The sequence below is a fragment of the Fopius arisanus genome, unplaced genomic scaffold (genome assembly GCF_000806365.1).
Source record: "Fopius arisanus strain USDA-PBARC FA_bdor unplaced genomic scaffold, ASM80636v1 scaffold00005, whole genome shotgun sequence".
Lineage (NCBI taxonomy): Eukaryota > Metazoa > Arthropoda > Insecta > Hymenoptera > Braconidae > Fopius > Fopius arisanus.
This window is the reverse complement of record NW_011887744.1, coordinates 1,088,943-1,107,266: the sequence shown is the minus strand read 5'-3', so window position 1 is coordinate 1,107,266 and position 18,324 is coordinate 1,088,943. Positions and strand designations below refer to the sequence as shown.

Genomic DNA, 18,324 nt, shown 5'->3' with positions numbered 1-18,324 from the left:
TTGCGAAAATGCAATGTCATTACCCAGATTACTCTATTATCAATCCATTTAAATGAATCATAGTAAAAATTGAAATTAAATGAAAATATTATCAAGTGACGAAGGCTCACCTCCTGTTTCCTAGTCGAGTTTTTTAATTTACTGCATATTTTTGCACTATATGCAAAATATTATTATGAACATTCTTATATTCATGAATAATAAAATGCTCTCAAGATTAGTCAATCTCAGAGACTTTCAGAGATTTTCTTCGAAAATCCGGAATAAAGTGGATTGAATTGATTGATCATTAATAATTAATTTGATAAATAAATAAATTTCAATATTTTTTAGTAAAATGGCTTTCATAATTGCACGTCAATTGATTGAAGTTATTGCTGAATCTAACGGGGGACTCTTCAGGATTTTTTTTCCAATTCCGATATTTCTTTTGCATTCAAAAATTGAGGAGATGGCTAAGACGCCATTTTTTTGCACTTTAAATCACAATACTACGTCAATGCTCATGGCGCGATAATTTTTCTATAATCAGTTTGACGCCGGTTATTATGACTGAGTATGACGCGGATATTTTGACATGAAAACGTCATGCAGTGGAATTTTTTCAGTTTATTCACCTGAAAAATTTGACGGCGAATAAATTTTCAAATGAACTGATGAATTTGCGCGAAAAAACGATCAATTTTCCTCAGTCTTGACAGATGTAGTGAAAGAAACATTTTGGAGCTGAGGATAAGGTTAGGAAGAGCAACCAAGTGTCAAATTGGAGCAAGTATTCAAAAAATTATTGTGACAGTGATGGTTATTTGATCACAAATGGATATAGAGATTCACCCTTTGACGAGTAATCCCACTGCTGCTTGGCAGGAGTTGTCACAGCATCAGAAAGTCATCAAGATCAATGCCAAAACACCGACGACCGAAGCACCAGAGAATAAAGTGAGACTGATAATTCAATTGACATGTATTTTTATAATTATTCTGAAGCTCATCACCTGCACGTGCACCTTCAACAAGGACCTTTCCACCTTGCCTCAATTTAAGATGATACAATAAATTTTATTGATATTAATGGATTATCTTTCAGCTTAGAGTTGTGTGTATGAGTGACACTCACTCATTAACTCCTTACATCAAGTTTGATATACCACCTGGTGATATTTTTATACATGCTGGCGACTTTACAAAGTGTGGAAGTCTTCAAGAAGTTGTAGAGTTTAATAATTGGATAGGTAATTATTCCATAACGATTTATTACTGAAGCACTATTGATGATATTTTCTTGTGCACTAGGTAATTTACCCCATAAGCATAAAATAGTGATAGCAGGGAATCATGAATTGTCTTTCGATCCGACATTCACCCACCCCTTCACCACTCACAGCAGTGGTGACAGACAAAAACATATGGGGACCAGTATTCTCGATAATATTCCAACCCTGGGAATGTCCAAGGACACCCTAGCCGAAGCTATTCAGACAGCCAATGTTAAGGAGTACTTGACTAATTGTACTTATTTGGAAGACTCGGGGATAACTTTGTATGGAATTAAAATTTATGGAACTCCTTGGTGAGCCTCATGATCATTGTTCAACAATCATTATTTTTTTCATTATTTTTTTCTCATTAAAAATACATGTTGAAAGGACTTTTGCAATTACAGGCAGCCGGAATTCTGCAAATGGGCCTTTAATGTTCCCAGGGGTGAGTCTTGTCTATCCAAGTGGGATCTAATACCTTCGGACACTGATATTCTAGTCACTCATACACCACCCATTGGACATGGGGATCTCTGCTGCAGTGGAGTTCGTGCTGGCTGTGTAGAATTGTTGTCAACAGTACAACAACGAATAAAACCCAAGTATCATGTTTTTGGGCATATACATGAGGGATACGGTATATCTTCTGATGGGAGAATTATTTATATTAATGCATCGACCTGCGATCTCAATTATCTCCCAAGCAATCCACCGATTGTTTTTGATATTACGTTACCCGATGGTTTTGATAAACGACCGAATTGAATACAGTAGAATCACGTGATAGTCGTTCTCGTTTTAATCCCACGTCTGTTTTTACGGGAGTTATTCACCTGTCGGCTGAGTAATCACAGTGTATTTTCAAACGATAAATATAGGGGCCCAAAACGAATAAAAAACCGTAAAAAAAATTCTTGGATTTCGGCAAGATCCAATGAAATGATATTCGGTAGAAATTGAGTGAGGAAAATGCACGCTTTTATTTATTTTCCCTTTTGAAAAAAAAACTCAATAGCTTTAATCGTGAATGGTGCTGACACTTGCACAAGAAAATCGTCTAGACTGTAAGTGGCAAGAATAATGTATTTTTTATTTCAATAGAGAGAATGACAGTGAGATTGTAACACTGAGGGGCGAACAATGAATTATGTTTACTCAATGATAAGCAAGGACTGATGTCATTTGAGATAGTGTGAGAATATTCAATTTTATTGTTCGTATCTGCCACTGATTAAATTGTTGAAGTTTCCAAGAGAATATGCTATCACAACAAACCAAAATTTATTCAATAAAACAGATCACTTTTAAGACATTTGGAATACTCTCACTCTGCCTCTCTGTGCTTTCAATGAAGACAAAAAAAATTAAAAAGCATAGTCTATTTTATTTCAGTTTTATTTTAAGATCGTATTGCGACCAACTGTAATCTCGGACTCCATAACGCATATTCGCTTTTTGTACTTTATACCGTATAATAAATTAACAGGGAAACAATCATAACGTTTTCTTGGTCGTCTTGTCTACCCAATTGCCTGAGACCCGCTCTTCATTTCTGGATATCTCTGAGAGATCCTCACGCATTATGTTTCCCCATCATCATTCATATTATTACAATTTCCATTTCTTTAATATCAAATCCGAGATAATTTATCATTTGTCATATTAATATTGATGTCATTGACGTTCCAAATAGGATGTGAAAATGCACGAAACGATATGCTAACTATACAGGCTGATGTAAATAAATTTGTTTATCAGTGAAATCAATCTTCCATGATGAATCTATTCGTTTTGGGAGCCAAAGTCCCAAGTTATAATCACATGATTTATGTTCAGTTTTTAAGGAATTATTTTAAATCGTATTCATCAGAAGAATTTAGGGCCACTTGGACGTGTATATTTTCATAAGAAAAAGACTTTCCTCCGAATTTAACGCTTTTTTCCATTCACCCGAAGCTATGAAAATTGTAATTGATTTCAAATCATTGCTATTGAATTTATTATTACTCCATGTAATCTCCTGCATCTGCCAATTTCTTCGAAAGTCTATAGCTTATTCCTAAGAGGAAAATATATAATGGCTGACCTCGATATCGGACCGTGTTGCCGAATCGATCTAATGTAAACAGAAACAAGAAAAAAATGTGTGTCGTCTCGGTGAATCCGAGGCGCATCACATTATTTCAAAGGAACCGTTTTCTTTTATCTTGTTCGTATTATGAATCATTTCTTTAATTATGTTCTTATGTCATGCTTACTCGGGCAATTTTCTTAACTTTTATCCTAAACTGCGAATAACAATTGAACCGCTAAACATACGATTACAATTTTAGTTGTCTTACATAATGCTGAGGGTCATATGAGTTGCCTCAATAGGGTACGTTTGAAAACAGGTACGATACGGATTCACCATTGTGAGTTCTTCTTACTGCCTCAGCGAACATCATCGAGACGTCGATGCACTAGAAAAGATAAACGAACAATTTAGTTATTAGTGTAAATGGCAGAAGTGTAAAAAAAAATTTTACATACTCTCGTTTCACGAATAATTTAATTTACCTGAATTTTGGGGCAGTCCTTCATGTGTCCATCTTGAGGGATAGTGTTGGTGACAACTACAGCCTCGAAGCAAGCATTATTAATCCTACTGATGGCTGGACCACTGAAGATACCATGAGTGAGAATAGCATAGACTTTGGTGGCTCCGGCTTCGAGTAATTTCTCAGCAGCATGACAGATCGTTCCACAGGTGTCTGCCATATCGTCCACGAGAATTGCAACTCTGTCTTTAACGTCACCAACGAGAACCATACTAGCTACCTCATTGGCTTTCTTCCTCTCCTTGTGAATGAGGGCGAATTCAACATTCAATCGATCAGCAATCGATGTTACTCTAAACAAATTATAAATTGCTCATGCGAATCCTAAGGGAAAGATTTTCGTGAGACCTATAATAATTGATTAAATCAATTGAAAGAATACCTTTTCGCTCCGCCAGCATCTGGTGAAACGATGATACTATTTCGCCACTCTGCAATGTTCTCTTTGATCCACTTTAGAACAGCTGGTTCAGCGAATAAATTATCAACAGGAATATCAAAAAATCCTTGTATCTGACTGGCATGAAGATCCATCGTGATAATGTGATCGGCCCCAGCCACTGAGAGCATGTTAGCCACGAGTTTCGCTGATATCGGTGCACGACTCTGTAAAACACAAAACTCGTATTGTTTCCATTCAAACTAAACAATGGTGATCAATTGCATGAGTCTCCTCAAGTCCATTTGCAACTGGTAATCCCCCTGGAACTTTAAAAACACCTGTTAATCCTTTTTTCTTTCCAACACTTGGATGTCTATCCAAAAACGATTATTGCCAAAAATTTTGATCTCTGGGCTTGGACCAAGTACCTCTCGTGGAAGAGGACAAAATATGAATACAATTACCAGACATAATCGTCGAATATCTATCCTCCTGTCACAAATTGCAGTAAAAATAAAAAATGTAAAAAAAAATAATAAGATAGATAAAGGATAAAGACGTGTTGCAAATGCACCCCAGTTAGACTCGACGGGTACTGTAAGTAAAGCAATTTCACTAAGTTATTTTGAGTCAACAAAAAAATTATTAGCACAATGCACATAAAAGTATCTGCGAAGATTCAATACTAGAAGACAACTACCAATCAATTTAGGACTATTCTAGATATTCGTGGAGGTTTTTCTAACTGAAATGAACGATGAACTATCAGGTAATAACTTTGAATGATTAAGATGACCATGTAATCTCTCTTGATACTTTTAGGCACATCGAACTGTCAATAGAACTATTCATCATTCAATGGTAGCCTAGAGACAATAGGCTGTAACTTGACAGAAAGCTGGTGGTTATGGCTGTCTCACGTGATTACTAAACTCGTAACAAGGGGATTGAACGAGTCAATTGTTCACATCCGTGGAAAATATAATCAGGCATCAAGCATCTCACGTCAACTAGTTTGATTTTTCATAATTCAAACTTCGATTAGTAATGTAAATTATATTGTTAATCGTGTGAACAAGCGACAGAGTTTTGTTAGTACCCAGAGAGCAAACGTACATCATATACCCCAGGATAACCAGAAACAACAAAAACAAAACTCGTAATCATTGCTGATAACGCCACATAATTTCGCTATCGTATTAATATTTTGCCCTCTCATTCAATGGATGTCAAGAAAGTTCTTTGATTCTGTTTCTCAACTGTAAAATTGGATTGAAAAAAATGTAACAAAAAAAAAACGATCATTCATTCATTGGGTTGCGGGGAAGTCGCTCTGCCTTGCAGCCAAATTAAAATAAAAAAAAAATTATAGTCAAAAGGTCTCGTATTGTTAGTCCTACGGATAATCAACTGCTGTACGTAATTAATTGAAAAGTAACGATAATTAAACGAGTTATAGTAGAAATTACAAAAAAAACTTCACTCTGAAACCTCTAAAATCTGCTCTCAATTCACGTTTATTTAGATCGGTTCATGGTTGTTTCTTTACTTTTGCTTTTTTTTTTATTTATTTCGGTTGATACTCACTGTCGACAGGTCGGGCACAAAGTCCTGAAAATACCCAACTATTCAGAGACATATTCCCCTCAATCGTTTGTCAAAAATAAAACAAACTCAAAAAAATATCTAGAGAATTCCTTCATAAACAATAAAACATTAAAATCAACCCTAGAAAGATATTTTAAAAATATGTTCAGATTAATAAATAATACAACTGAAATTTCCAGTGGGTTTCGTACATATGCCCATTAATGTTTTGCAACAGTTTATCACTGAATGATAACCCATCGCCTTCAAACAGTATTTTTGCAATAGTTCCAGGGGGGTCTCTCCTCGATAACTGATTATCGCAGTGAAAAATGAGGAAATTTCAGAATATATAAATTCTGCTAACATTTTCGTGGATATGAAACGACATATTCGCGTGTTACTTGAGCTGTGAAATGTCTCATTGAAAAATATCACATAAATGCGTTAAATATCATTTGTGAATGACAATACGAATTGACGACGTATTCGTAAGCGTGTTATGATGATTCAAGCGGTTTCTATGATAGACCTGCTGAATCTGTAATAAAAATATCAAAACATGCATTTTGTACACTTTAATATTTTTGGAAAAAATACAAAGAAGCTCGACGATCCCTCGAATGGTAGCAAAGCCGATTGAGAATAAGCACCTGAATGGTGTAATAAACTCATTAAAAAAACATTCGCGTTATCCCCAATATGATAAATAATTATCTAATTATTTATAATGTTGATATTTTCCCTCAGGATGCATTAAGCTACAGAAAGAAGAAGAAAATAATATTAATACCCTGAATTTCCACTCGTTTGACTTCATGACAACTGTTTTCGCGCCTTTCTTCTCGGTACCATCACCTCCCTGTGAATTACAGTACACAAAGAAAAAAACAAGAGGAAACAAAAAAAAAACAGACAAAACAGATATCTTTCAAGTGATATGAAAATCCTCCGTCCATTCCCCAAGATATTATCCATCACAAACTAATGAATTACTCTTCCTCCACCTCTACGTTCTCTCAATGAACAACCAAAGCATTGATCTTCGGTTTTTGATGAGCGATTAAAAATTTAGAAACATTTTTTCGCAGTTTTCGTGCTCTTGGTAGATATAGACTTATAAAAAATGGAGAAAAATCAAATGGAATGCACCTTGGATGGTCCTACCTTGTCCTTCTTGTCCTGTCTGGCATAGGGGAAGCAGGGGATGACGGCTGTGACACGCGATGCTGATGCTATTTTACAGGCATTTATCATTATGAGGAGCTCCATCAGATTGTCATTCACCTCTCCACTTCCACTCTGTACAATGTAGACGTCTTCTCCTCTCACTGACTCGCCTATCTCCACACTAGAAATCGGTAAATCACAATTCATTCAAATAAAAATCATGAATAAATGATTACGTGAATCATTCATACAAACGCGCAGGTATTATCTTCATATTTGTTTCTATCTGAAGTGAGGACGCAGTCAGAAACGTGTTTTTTCAACGTTTTAGTTTATTTCATTGCTATCAGTTATGTTGTTAGTTATTTCGTTTGAGTACTCGTCATTTTAGCAGAAAATTTTAATCATCATCGTCAACATCGTTTCTTTCATTTTTTTTTCTTCTGCGCGTCAAAATTGGTACTCAAACGAATACCCAAATTATGATGTAATTAAAGATGGAGGCGCATAATGAATTCTATGGTATCTACGTGGAAATTTCCCCTTCCAAATAATGCAAATAAACCTCCCAATGTATTGATTTCAAGGCCACGGTGATTTTTTTTTACTCTCCATATTAATAAACCCGTTTTGTCATTATCTCCGCCTTCAACTGGACCAAACTGCGAGACTGTTGTGAATGATTAATAGCTCCGAGACGCTGGAAATTTCCCGTTTATGCCAGCTGAGGAATTAGCAATCACCAATCTCCCGCGCAAATTAATTTTCTCCTAAAGCCAAGACGTCATGTACTCACACGAGGAAAAATTATTATCAAGAAAATAATAATGGCCTAATGTGGAACAATGAATTTACCAAGGTTACATTTATTTTACGTTCCAACGATTCTCCCAATTATCGAACAAACACAACCATCAGGTATTATACAATACCGTCAATTTATAGATTTCAGCTGATTACTCAATAGACCACGTGAATTTATAAATATGAGCCAAAGAATAACGCCGAAATATCGACGGATCAGAAAAATATCTCAAAATCTCTAGATTAAAGGAGTAGCTTGAGGAATGGATTAAATTGCCTCCAAAGGATTCTGTAAATAAACTATTTCCTCAACTATTCCCACGATCTAATTTCAATAATAATATCAAGTGATTATAATAATGTTAATGATAATAACAAGTCAAAATTCGACAAATTAATAGTAATAATAACAAATAAAAAGTTAGCCGGGGGCTGTAGCGATACAAAAACAACATAACATAGGAAATTTCAGGAGATGTCCTGAGAGTTCATTCTTCTCCAAAAATAATGGAACTACGTCACATACTGACATGACTGTTGTTATTATCGTCTCTAATGGTTGAAAATAAATCGATGATAATAGCTTGAAAAGTGCAGTGCATTACATTGAAAAAAATGTCGGTCCCATAGGCGATTATTCATGGATTTTCATGGGTTTGTGAAATCCCAGACAAGTGGATTTAAATAGTTTTTTTCAGTTCTTTATGGACACGTGGTTGTAGGCATCGTAGCCTCATAGAGGCAGCATGGAGCATCGAGGCACGCGGGAACACCTCCCCCCATGGCTTTTACCCCAATTAAAGGGATTGGCGAAAAAAAAAATAATAAACTACACACGGAGCAAGTATAATTACCATGTCTCTAGGTTGCTGAATTTTTTAGTGACAACTTTTCCAGTGTCAATGCCGAGTCTGTCCACTATCCTCTGCGCCAGATCCGGATGTGATGTACCACTGAAGACCTTGATATTCGGCATTCTGCTCTGTAATACTCCGCGTGATTTCTCCAAGTTTGCTCGTAACAAACTCTTGGCACGTACTGGCTGGGACACGGGCATCACTGTATAGGAAGAAAAAATTATGTATCGTGGTGGAAGAAGTTCCTCTAACGGGTAGGGAATTTCACAATCCACCAATCATCGGGCTTTTCTGTCCAATCGGAAGTGACGTTGGTCGCTAAAACAAGCTCCGCCCACTACCCAACACGTTTTCTTATCGCTCTATTTTTTTATTATGAGTATATTTAATCAATTGATTTGTTTTGTCGTTCGAACGATTAAAATGACACAATTGTTTTTCGCAACGAAATCATGTGCCAACGCTCTTTCGTCAGCTTTCCATTTTTTATTTTTCATTTGAATCTTGTCGACAACAGGGCGGTCGCCCATTGCGAAAACCCCTTGCATGCGTCACTAGCCGGTTAATCTCATTATACAAATTGTTTATCTGTTGTTTATCGAGGATTTACAGTTGAAACTTTAGATGATGAATTGTCATTCACAAGGTGTCTGTCATTTTTATCGATATCTCGAAGGATTATGATTAATCGATGGATGAGGGACTGTCAACACGTGGCATAATTTTGCATTTTTCGAGTAAATTATAAGAAGTGATAATTGATTATTAAATTTGTATTTACCGCCGATTGAGAGGCGCTGCTGTCAAACGAAGAGAAATAACTTGGAATTTGATGGACAGGTGAAAATAAAAATAAATTGATGAAGCAGCCGGAATATATGTTATGGTGAAGGGATTTTTTTTTGAGATTGTGGTCAAATGTGGCGCCGGTGTTCCTTTTATCTCTGCCGGTTTTACTCTGATGGTAAATTCACTGATTTGTTGCGCTCGCGCGGTTTTTTCCACCGAAGACGCGAGTAAACGGGTGGTTAACGTCCTCGGTTTGTGAATTTTCGTACAAAATTATATTTAAGTTGATCAATTAGGGGGACTAATCCTCCACTCTCTGTAAAAAAAAAATTGTCAACCCTGGAGTAATATTTGGTAACGCAAAAATAAAGGAGCAAAATTTTAACACCCTTAATTGAAAAATCAGTCAAGTGAAGGTGAACGGTTGAAATTATAACATTATCGTAGCATCTGAGGATTTGAGTTGGGATAATGGCAGTGTGTTGACATTTAATTCACCGAGGAGATTGTAATTAATTAGCAATAAAGAAGTTTGTGGAAAAAAATGGCCAATATTGCTGCACAGAGGATAAAAAGGGAGTTCAAAGAGGTTATAAAAAGCGAAGAGGTGAGTCGACAAATATCAAACGTCCCCTTGGGTTATTCTTCAGTCTCAAAATTTCCTGATGTCTTCCAACAATTATTATTAAACGGATAATTATATTTCAATTGTATTATGCAATGGAGACTCGAGAATTGAGAAATTGTTCGATTGCTCTAGAGATTTTTTAGACTTTGACCCCGTTTTTTTTTTTCTCAATCTCAATTTCTCGTTACTCTCGTCATCGTGGATCACTCGGTATGACTCTTGGGTAAATTACACACTCAGGATGACACAAAAGCCTATCGAAATAACGATTTTATAAGTGAAAATTATGAGGTGTGTACTGTAATTCCCGTGGATTTTATTTCGCGTGACATTGTCAAAGGGTTTTGTCATTTACTGGCGCATGACACGTGTATTTTCACTGGGATAACTTTTACCTTCCGATGTGGCATCATTGTCAGTGCTGGAGGTACTTGATGATCCCTGTTGTTCCATTGTTAGATTATTTTATATTGGTTATTAATAGTGGAACGGAATGTTCATCGCACTTTTTTTTGATCAACTGGAGAGAGACTAGCCTCAAAACAACAGAGGAAACAAGACACTAGTGACTATATTAATAAATTGGATTATCTTGTCTGGGAATGTTTCACCATTTTGTTATCAATTTCTTGGTCCTCCCCCTTGTGTCAGGGGTTATGTTGATTTCGTTTTGCTCGAGATTCCATGATTTGTTTTTTTTCCATGACACTCAAGAATTTTGCTTGCGAATTTCTATCCAAATAGAGGCTTTGTTTTGATTAATTTCCGAAGTTTGGACGGTGAAAGGGAAGTCGTGATGTAGTGCACTTCATTTGTCTGGGGCTAGCTGTTTCATACGCATTTTTATAAATAATTTTTTCAGGTAGCCAAATGTGCGATTAGAGTTGAACTTGTTAATGACAGTTTTACGGAGCTCAAGGGAGAAATCGCTGGACCACCCGATACACCTTATGAAGGGGGTAACTTCGTGTTGGAGATTAAAGTACCAGAAACTTATCCATTCAATCCTCCAAAGGTAATGAAGAACATATGACGAGTCTTCAATTGAGTAATTGGGTGATGAAACTCCGATTTTCCATTCCATTTGTTTGAAATTGGAATTTTAATGTTTAAGGTACGTTTTATCACCAAGATATGGCACCCCAATATATCATCGGTAACAGGAGCCATTTGTCTAGATATCCTTAAAGATCAATGGTAATGCAAAGCTCATCATTTAAATAAAATCAATCAGAGCTATGTGAATTGAATTTATTTAATTTTTGTGAATCTAAAGGGCAGCGGCTATGACCCTACGAACAGTCCTGCTATCTTTGCAAGCCTTATTATCAGCAGCGGAGCCAGACGATCCCCAGGACGCTGTGGTAGCTAGACAATTCAAAGAAAATCCTGACATGTTTCGTCAAACGGCCAGACATTGGACGTCTGTCTACGCAGGAGGTCTGAAATAATCAATCATACAATCGCAGATTACATGACGTTGGAAAATTTTTTATATAAATAATGATGATTTTTGAAATTGGAGAATCTGAAATTGTTTAAAATTGTGTGTCAATTATGTAACAAGATTCACATGCAGTCTCTTAATTTCAAATGCATTACGAGTCTAGAAAATAATTCCAACTTGCGAAATATCAAAAGGATTAAAATGAAGAATTAACAATTGTCCACAGGGCCAGCAAAGATGCCAGAGCTGACCGATAAGATAAGAAGACTAACGGACATGGGAATTGAGGAGCATAATGCACGAGTAGCACTATCCTCATTCAACTGGGACTTGGAACGTGCCACTGAACAACTCTTCAGTTAGTGATAGTACAAGGAATAAAACTTGAACTCACCCAGTCCATCATCCCCTTTCCCCATTATTCAAAGTTAAAAATCATCAGTTAATTGATAAAAGACGCAGAGCGTCTCTCGTCCACCGAAATAAAATTCAAGCTTAAAGACAATATTACCACAGAGTTTAAAAAAAGGGAAATTCAACTATGAACTATTAAAAACAAACGGAATTATCAGTGAATAAATTTTTTTGTATAGTAGGCATGAATCCTGAATAAAGCAGCTTGGAACGACGGTCGCAAGGAACACTCAAAGCCAATTGCCGATATTCTCTTTTGGTCGCGAAATCTATTACGTACTCCTTTGAAGAACAAATTGTGTATATTTCATGGAAAAACAATCGTGATTCTTTTAGTGCTAGTTACAACCATGTATAAACTATTACCGCAGTTTATGAACTTTTAAATATAAACGGAAGAAATGATTTGTATATTTTTTTTTTGTGTTTGCTTGGTGCTAGTCCAGAGAACACGTGCATTTAGGGGAGATTCGACCGGAGAAAAATCCATTCATATTTTCATATTACATACTCGGAACCAATTCATCATATTTCTATTCAATTTTTCTGTTCGACTGAATGAATTGTGTTTTTCAAGCAATGAACATGAAAAATAATTGATAAGTCTTCGAATCAGTCTCTGAATCAATTAATTGTCGATTTCTTTGATCTTTATTCTCATATTATACGATGGCTGATTTCAGCCTGATTTTTTCATCATCTGCTGGAAGTGAGCATCAGACTATTGAATAAATAAATCTTTTTAAATTGGAGACGGTCATGAGTAATCGCCTTTTTTTCATTATGAATTAACTGTAATAGCTTAATTTTGCAGCGTGGAATTCCAGAAACTCATTCTTTCGTAATTAAAACGAAATTCCGGAGCCCATCGTGTTCTCGTCTTCAGTCATGAATTTCCAGATCAATCAGATATTGATAATAAAAAAATACTCTCTTCCTTGAAAAACGTATAATATACTTTATTCCAATTCTTATTCAATTGCTCATATAAAAATTCTCATTCTCAAACATTACAATTAAGTTATTCTTCATATCCTAAGATGCGCAAGGCAATGTATATAAAAAAACTACAACATAACTATTAGAGGAGCTGAAGTTTTAAACTGAACTTGCAGTAAACGAGATCAAGAGATCGCAGAGCTCAAGGAGACACCAATCAAAGTCCTGGACTTTCCATTTCGTCGTAATTTAGATCAAATAAAATTAACAGGTCTAGGAAACCTTCTCCCAAATCAATCAGGAATTAAACGTCAAAAATGAAAAGAAGAAGCACTCTTTTCATTACAAAATTTACAATAGATTTTATTGAAATTGTTGTCAATGAATATCTCCCTTTTTTTATGTAAAACTTTTCATTCCCAAACATTACAATTAAGTTATTCTTAATCCTACGATGCACAAGACAATGTATACAAAAAGAGGAGAAGAATGACAGCTCCACTTCGAATCTTGAATCTATCTCCACCTTAGGAGACTAACTGACAACTAAATTAATCGTTACGGTTGCTCACAATTGTACAGCCTGAGTTTATTCCCGGAGAGGGCTCCAAGGAAAACGGAATTTTGCAGTCTGAATGAGCATAGATCAACGACAGGATTGCATGTAGGAAGTCTCTGCACCTCCTTGCCCGTAGAGACACTCCAGATAGGAACACTCTTAGTCGACTCCTGATGGGCAGCAACAAAAGTATCATCGGTAAAATTAATATGACAGGGTCTCGACAATAAATTCTGAGTGCTTCCAGCTGTAAAAGTATGAACAGTATTGCATGCAACAGTATTCTCAGTGACTTTCTCCACCGAAAAAACAATGTGCCTGGCTTGAAGATTGTTGGCATTGGGCCTGCATGAGATAAGTGCATGATGATTCTGTGAGTCATACCGAATGCACGTGAACGGTCCCTCGTGAAGCATCTGCTTAGCAACATAAACATTATTTCTTATTTCGTATGCATAACAAGAGTTCAAGTGACTGGCTAAAAATCCACCCCTGACTATTCCATTTGAGGAGCAGGGAGGCACCGTTGCCAGGGATGCAACGGGAGATCTGTCACCAGGACTCTCCAACGTATCCAGTGCTCCAGCAGTCTGTCTAATATCGAATTGTGTGATGAGTCCCTTCTGGGTGCCAACGACAAAGATATTGGGATTGTCCCCAGCCCAGCAGCAACTCCACACCTGAGACTCTACAGGAAATCCATGCAGCACTTGATCATTGTGAATATCCATCAACTTTGCAGTCTTATCAAAGCTCACTGACAGCAACAATGATTGTTGTGTTTGGTGAAAAGCCATATCCCTTATTTGCTGACTGTGCAGCAGGGTGAATTGCAGCTGCTCGTACTTGTGCGTGTCAATCTTCTTCACCCCATACCCAGGAAATATTCCATTCGGTGATTTTTGGGATACAGCGAGATATCCATACCATGAGTTATAATCGAGAACTCTGCCGCACCCATCCCTGGGCATCTCAAAAGTTCTATCTAGGTGGAACTTTCTGCCGACATGTCCCCCAGTAGTCCTCTCTCTTAGCTCCGTCCTAAAATCATGTCTCTGAGTCTCCAAATCAGTTATCTTCTGTGTAAGTTCCTTTATCCTATCTTGAGCAATTTTATACCGCAAATGAGATTTCGATATCTCTGACTCCATGCTTTTGTTTCTCGCCATCACAGTCTGGAGTTCATTTTTGAGACGATCAAGCTCGATAGTGTCCACTGATGAGAGATTGGTGGTGTAGATCATTCTGATGTCCTTGGTGTGGGCTTTTCTGTTACAGTGGGGACACCTGCGATTCTGGGCTGTGCACTCCTGTTTCAACCACCTGAGGACACACTTGTGACCGAATAAATGACCACAAGCGAGAGAGCACAGCCGGTGATCTCCAGAGTTTGTCCAGTGCTCCATGCAGATGGGACACGATTTACCCTCATCAGACTCGTCACTATCTTGGGTCAATGATTTGGCTTCTATCTCCAATTTTCGTTTCTTTCGGGGCTTCTCCTCTTCGGACTCTAGGGCCGATGAGGAGGTCGCTGAAGAGGCCGTGGAATCCTCGTTCTGAGGTATCTCTGCCACTTGAATTATCTCTGGAGCATTCTCCTGTGAGTTCTCGTTAATCGCTTGCACTTCCATGATGTTGGCGACGTTCTCGACATTCTCGATTATCTCGATGTTCCCAACGTTTTCTAGATCAACAGCCTCGATTATTTCTGCAGGGCGAATTTCAACTGGCATTAGGGCGTCATCCACTATCAGTACGTATTCATCCTCCTCTTCCTCCTCCTGGCCACTGGGACTTGAGTTATCTCCCAGGTCAGGCTCGTTACCGGACTCTGGTACGATATTCATTGATAAATCCACTGATTCACTTGGCAAAATTGCCACCTCAAGGTAATTGTGATCTGAAATTGTGAGGTTTTCTCTTGGCCTTTGTTCTACGCAGCTAGCTCGTAGGGTTGTCCCCCCTCTAAATTTGGTCAGAGAAGTAATGAAAGGGACTCACTATATTCCATTTCTGCTGTCAGGATTTTTTCAGGTTCTGGCTCGGTGACTTGGTGATAATTTTTTAACGGAACTTCACTTCAGCGTTAATGAGAGCGTGGGGTCATATTTTGTTTTGGTTTTTTTTGGATTCAATGTCAACTTGAGTGATTCAATGAGACCACGTTACATTACTCCTTGACTGCAGCCAGAAGTAAACATAACATGGTGCACACAGCTGTTATGAAATGAGTTTATTTTGTTCATTTGGTCCAAAGAGGATTGATCAAAGTAGAGGCTCAGTTCTGGGGGTTTGAGTGACCCCAGCGGCATCGTAGTATTGCACCCTAAGAGAGGGAGGGCGCCACACGAAATTTTTCGAAAAGTATCTGGGGAGCATGAAAATCGAGGAGGTATTCACGGAAATTTGAAATTTCGAAATTTTTCGAAAAGTATCAGGGGAGCATAAAAATCGAGGAGGGATTCACTGAAATTTTAAATTTCGAAATTTTCCGAAAAGTATCAGGGGAGCATAAAAATCGAGGAGGGATTCACTGAAATTCGAAAAGTCCAAATTTTTGAAAAAGTATAAGGGGAACATGAAAATCGAAGAGTTATTCACTGAAAGCTGAAAAATCAAAATTTTTATAAAAGTATCAGGGGAGCATGAAAATCAAGGAGGTGTTCCACCGAAATTTGAAAATTCAAAATTTTCATAAAAGCATCAGAGGAGCATGAAAATCGAGGAGGTATTCACTGCAATTGAAAAATTAAAAATTTTCAAAAAAGTATCAGGGGAGCATGAAAATGGAGGCGGTATTCACGGAAAATTGAAAATTCGAAATTTTTCGAAAAGTATCAGGGGAGCATGAAAATCGAGGAGGTATTCACTGAAAATAAAAAATTTTTAATTTTCAGAAAATAAAATTCGCTCAGTCGACCGCGTCCCCCTCCCTCTCTTGGGGTGCAGAGTTGAGAGTGCATTTTTTCTTAAATCAAGTAATTAAAGTGAAACTCTTTCCACGTCACCCAAGAGGTAGAGCCCTTGACGCGTTTTTTTTTAAGTGGTATCCCCTATAGGCCTAATCCACTAATGGGAAATTATAATGATTTGAAAACCTGGAATCAAAAAATAACCATGACATTTATTAATAATAAATAATAATGAATTAATAATAAATTCATCAATTTCTATGGATATTCTAGCTGCATTGTCGATGTTGAATCATCTCAGCAACATTGATTTGGGAGAAATATTGAACGATGATGGAAGATTCGAGGAAGTTGTCAATTACATAAAACAGGTGAATTATTTAATCGATGACAATAAATGGATAATAAGGCGGTCATCTCATTATTTTCCTGTCTTATTATTAGATATGCGACTTACTAACTTTTCGTGAGGTTTCCTAGTTCAAAGAATTGGAATCTGAAAAGAAAGTTCTGATCGCTGGAAATCGTTCTCTGGCCGAAGTCAATAAAAAAGCATTACATGAACTGTCTGAAAGAAAGGCTGTGAGCTGCTGCTGAAAATGAAGAAGAATCGGAAGTAATTATTTAAGCAATTATATAAACAATTATCAAATAATAATTGTGATTTTTATTTGTATTCTCCTTCGTGTCCAGAAAATAGCTGAGAAATTCTTATCGGGAGATACAGAAGTCGATGAATTCCTGGATCAATTCTTGACCCGAAGAAAGATAATGCATTTACGAAAGGTGAAGGCAGACAAAATGCGAGAGCTCAAGAGGAAACCGAAATCGTCAACAGGGGGTTATCCAGCAGTGAACACCTTTCGCCGCCCAAGTTTCCTTAAAGCTATTTCCGTAATGTGGATCAAAATAATTCCCACGATAGCCCTCATCTCAGACAACAAGACAAAAGACTACATCGTAGGCTTCACGGACCTCGGAAATTGCGACGATTTTTCCACAGAGATGATGGAGTGGAGAATAGTCCAGTCTGGTGCAATATCATACACTGGTGACCTGTTGAATCCACCAGAAAAGGGAAAGAAGCCGTCTAATCTGCTCTTTGGAAACAAGAAATCAAAAACAATTCGAGGCAGAACTAATTCTGACGACAGTGGTTCTGATAACGAATGATTTATTCTCATTCGATCGAATTTTCCTTGTTATTCGCATACCTTTTTGGATTATTATTGTTTTTTTTACGTCACGCACACTGGGAAATGATAAATTAGGAATTGAATCAATCTGATGGAATACAATAAACATTTATTTATGGGTTTACATTGAATTTTTATTTGAGTTATAAATACCTTCAGCCCTCCTCATAAGTAAAAACTGAAATATAAAAATGTTTCATCAGGAATATTATGGAATGATATGACTTTTACATGACCTGCATACAGAAATAAATTTATAGTAGTTTTCAAAAAGTGCACTATCCACTCTGGGTCGATTTTAAAGATTATTACCACACTCTGAAAAGACACACAAAACATTAGCTTTTAAAATTGTATGTAATCGGTAAATACTACGAGTATTAGGCTATGGTGCATTTACCTGGATATATGAAAGTATTTTCGAAGACTCCTGATGATCTCGTGATAATTCCACACGCTAGTCTGTGGAATAAATTATTAAAAGTGTTGAGTAAAAGCAATACGAAAGAAATCATTCATAAACTCACTTCTGGTCACTATTTCTTCACTATTTTTATTGATGTTTATTTGATTTACTTCAATAATAATTTAATATCATACTTACTGTTTTGGGCGAAGATATAAAATTCGACGTAAATTTAAGGCCCGGATGGATTATCTGGAAAATATAATTCACTCCGAAATTTGGACTGCTAGTTATTCCGGAAATTAATCGTTTTTTCCAATAATTGTTAGCTAGCACCGTAGCGGTTGTCAACAACTAGAGCGCTAGCTAACA

General features: G+C 36.8%; 5 protein-coding genes across 8 annotated transcripts; 3 read left to right on the top strand and 2 right to left on the bottom strand.

Moving 5' to 3' along the window:
• The first annotated feature begins 115 nt into the window (after positions 1–115).
• LOC105273370 (metallophosphoesterase MPPED2) lies at positions 116–2,756 on the top strand. The gene is made up of 4 exons (XM_011315772.1): positions 116–939; positions 1,088–1,232; positions 1,294–1,570; positions 1,664–2,756. The coding sequence occupies exons 1-4, from the start codon at positions 817–819 to the stop codon at positions 2,022–2,024; spliced, it is 906 nt and encodes a 301-aa protein (XP_011314074.1). The 5' UTR covers positions 116–816; the 3' UTR covers positions 2,025–2,756.
• Prps (phosphoribosyl pyrophosphate synthetase) lies at positions 2,637–10,644 on the bottom strand. 4 transcript variants are annotated; one of them, XM_011315774.1, is made up of 7 exons: positions 10,472–10,644; positions 8,657–8,861; positions 6,996–7,179; positions 5,829–5,852; positions 4,242–4,465; positions 3,819–4,152; positions 2,637–3,721 (listed from the first exon to the last, which is right to left on the bottom strand). In XM_011315774.1, exons 1-7 carry the CDS (start codon positions 10,527–10,529, stop codon positions 3,629–3,631), a joined length of 1,122 nt encoding a protein of 373 aa, XP_011314076.1. In that variant the 5' UTR covers positions 10,530–10,644; the 3' UTR covers positions 2,637–3,628. The 4 variants fall into 4 exon arrangements, with proteins under 4 accessions (XP_011314076.1, XP_011314075.1, XP_011314077.1 ...); XM_011315773.1 differs by lacking the exon at positions 5,829–5,852 and adding an exon at positions 6,622–6,690 and having other exon boundaries at positions 10,472–10,642; XM_011315775.1 differs by lacking the exon at positions 5,829–5,852 and having other exon boundaries at positions 6,981–7,179; positions 10,472–10,643.
• Positions 9,464–12,689, top strand: Ubc4 (ubiquitin conjugating enzyme 4). Its single transcript, XM_011315777.1, has 5 exons — positions 9,464–10,055; positions 10,939–11,091; positions 11,191–11,273; positions 11,353–11,516; positions 11,750–12,689. Exons 1-5 carry the CDS (start codon positions 9,993–9,995, stop codon positions 11,884–11,886), a joined length of 600 nt encoding a protein of 199 aa, XP_011314079.1. The 5' UTR covers positions 9,464–9,992; the 3' UTR covers positions 11,887–12,689.
• Positions 12,690–12,885: 196 nt separating this feature from the next.
• Positions 12,886–15,694, bottom strand: LOC105273368 (E3 ubiquitin-protein ligase RFWD3). The gene is made up of 2 exons (XM_011315770.1): positions 15,440–15,694; positions 12,886–15,338 (listed from the first exon to the last, which is right to left on the bottom strand). The coding sequence occupies exons 1-2, from the start codon at positions 15,447–15,449 to the stop codon at positions 13,435–13,437; spliced, it is 1,914 nt and encodes a 637-aa protein (XP_011314072.1). The 5' UTR covers positions 15,450–15,694; the 3' UTR covers positions 12,886–13,434.
• Positions 15,695–16,603: 909 nt separating this feature from the next.
• Positions 16,604–17,547, top strand: LOC105273367 (uncharacterized). The gene is made up of 2 exons (XM_011315769.1): positions 16,604–16,721; positions 17,044–17,547. The coding sequence occupies exons 1-2, from the start codon at positions 16,611–16,613 to the stop codon at positions 17,521–17,523; spliced, it is 591 nt and encodes a 196-aa protein (XP_011314071.1). The 5' UTR covers positions 16,604–16,610; the 3' UTR covers positions 17,524–17,547.
• Positions 17,548–18,324: the final 777 nt, after the last annotated feature.

Excerpts from the sequence above, each read along its gene's own strand:
- LOC105273370 (XM_011315772.1), top strand. The coding sequence starts at position 817 with ATGGATATAGAGATTCACCCTTTGACGAGTAATCCCACTGCTGCTTGG. Across the intron at positions 940-1,087 it reads CCGAAGCACCAGAGAATAAA|CTTAGAGTTGTGTGTATGAG; the intron begins GTGAGACTGATA and ends ATTATCTTTCAG. Across the intron at positions 1,571-1,663 it reads AAAATTTATGGAACTCCTTG|GCAGCCGGAATTCTGCAAAT; the intron begins GTGAGCCTCATG and ends TTGCAATTACAG.
- Ubc4 (XM_011315777.1), top strand. The coding sequence starts at position 9,993 with ATGGCCAATATTGCTGCACAGAGGATAAAAAGGGAGTTCAAAGAGGTT. Across the intron at positions 10,056-10,938 it reads AGGTTATAAAAAGCGAAGAG|GTAGCCAAATGTGCGATTAG; the intron begins GTGAGTCGACAA and ends TAATTTTTTCAG. Across the intron at positions 11,092-11,190 it reads ATCCATTCAATCCTCCAAAG|GTACGTTTTATCACCAAGAT; the intron begins GTAATGAAGAAC and ends TTAATGTTTAAG.
- Prps (XM_011315773.1), bottom strand. The coding sequence starts at position 10,529 with ATGGAACAACAGGGATCATCAAGTACCTCCAGCACTGACAATGATGCC. Across the intron at positions 6,691-6,995 it reads GACAGGACAAGAAGGACAAG|GGAGGTGATGGTACCGAGAA; the intron begins GTAGGACCATCC and ends TGTAATTCACAG. Across the intron at positions 4,466-6,621 it reads CAAACGAGTGGAAATTCAGG|AGTCGTGCACCGATATCAGC; the intron begins GTATTAATATTA and ends TGTGTTTTACAG.
- LOC105273367 (XM_011315769.1), top strand. The coding sequence starts at position 16,611 with ATGGATATTCTAGCTGCATTGTCGATGTTGAATCATCTCAGCAACATT. Across the intron at positions 16,722-17,043 it reads TTGTCAATTACATAAAACAG|AAAATAGCTGAGAAATTCTT; the intron begins GTGAATTATTTA and ends CTTCGTGTCCAG.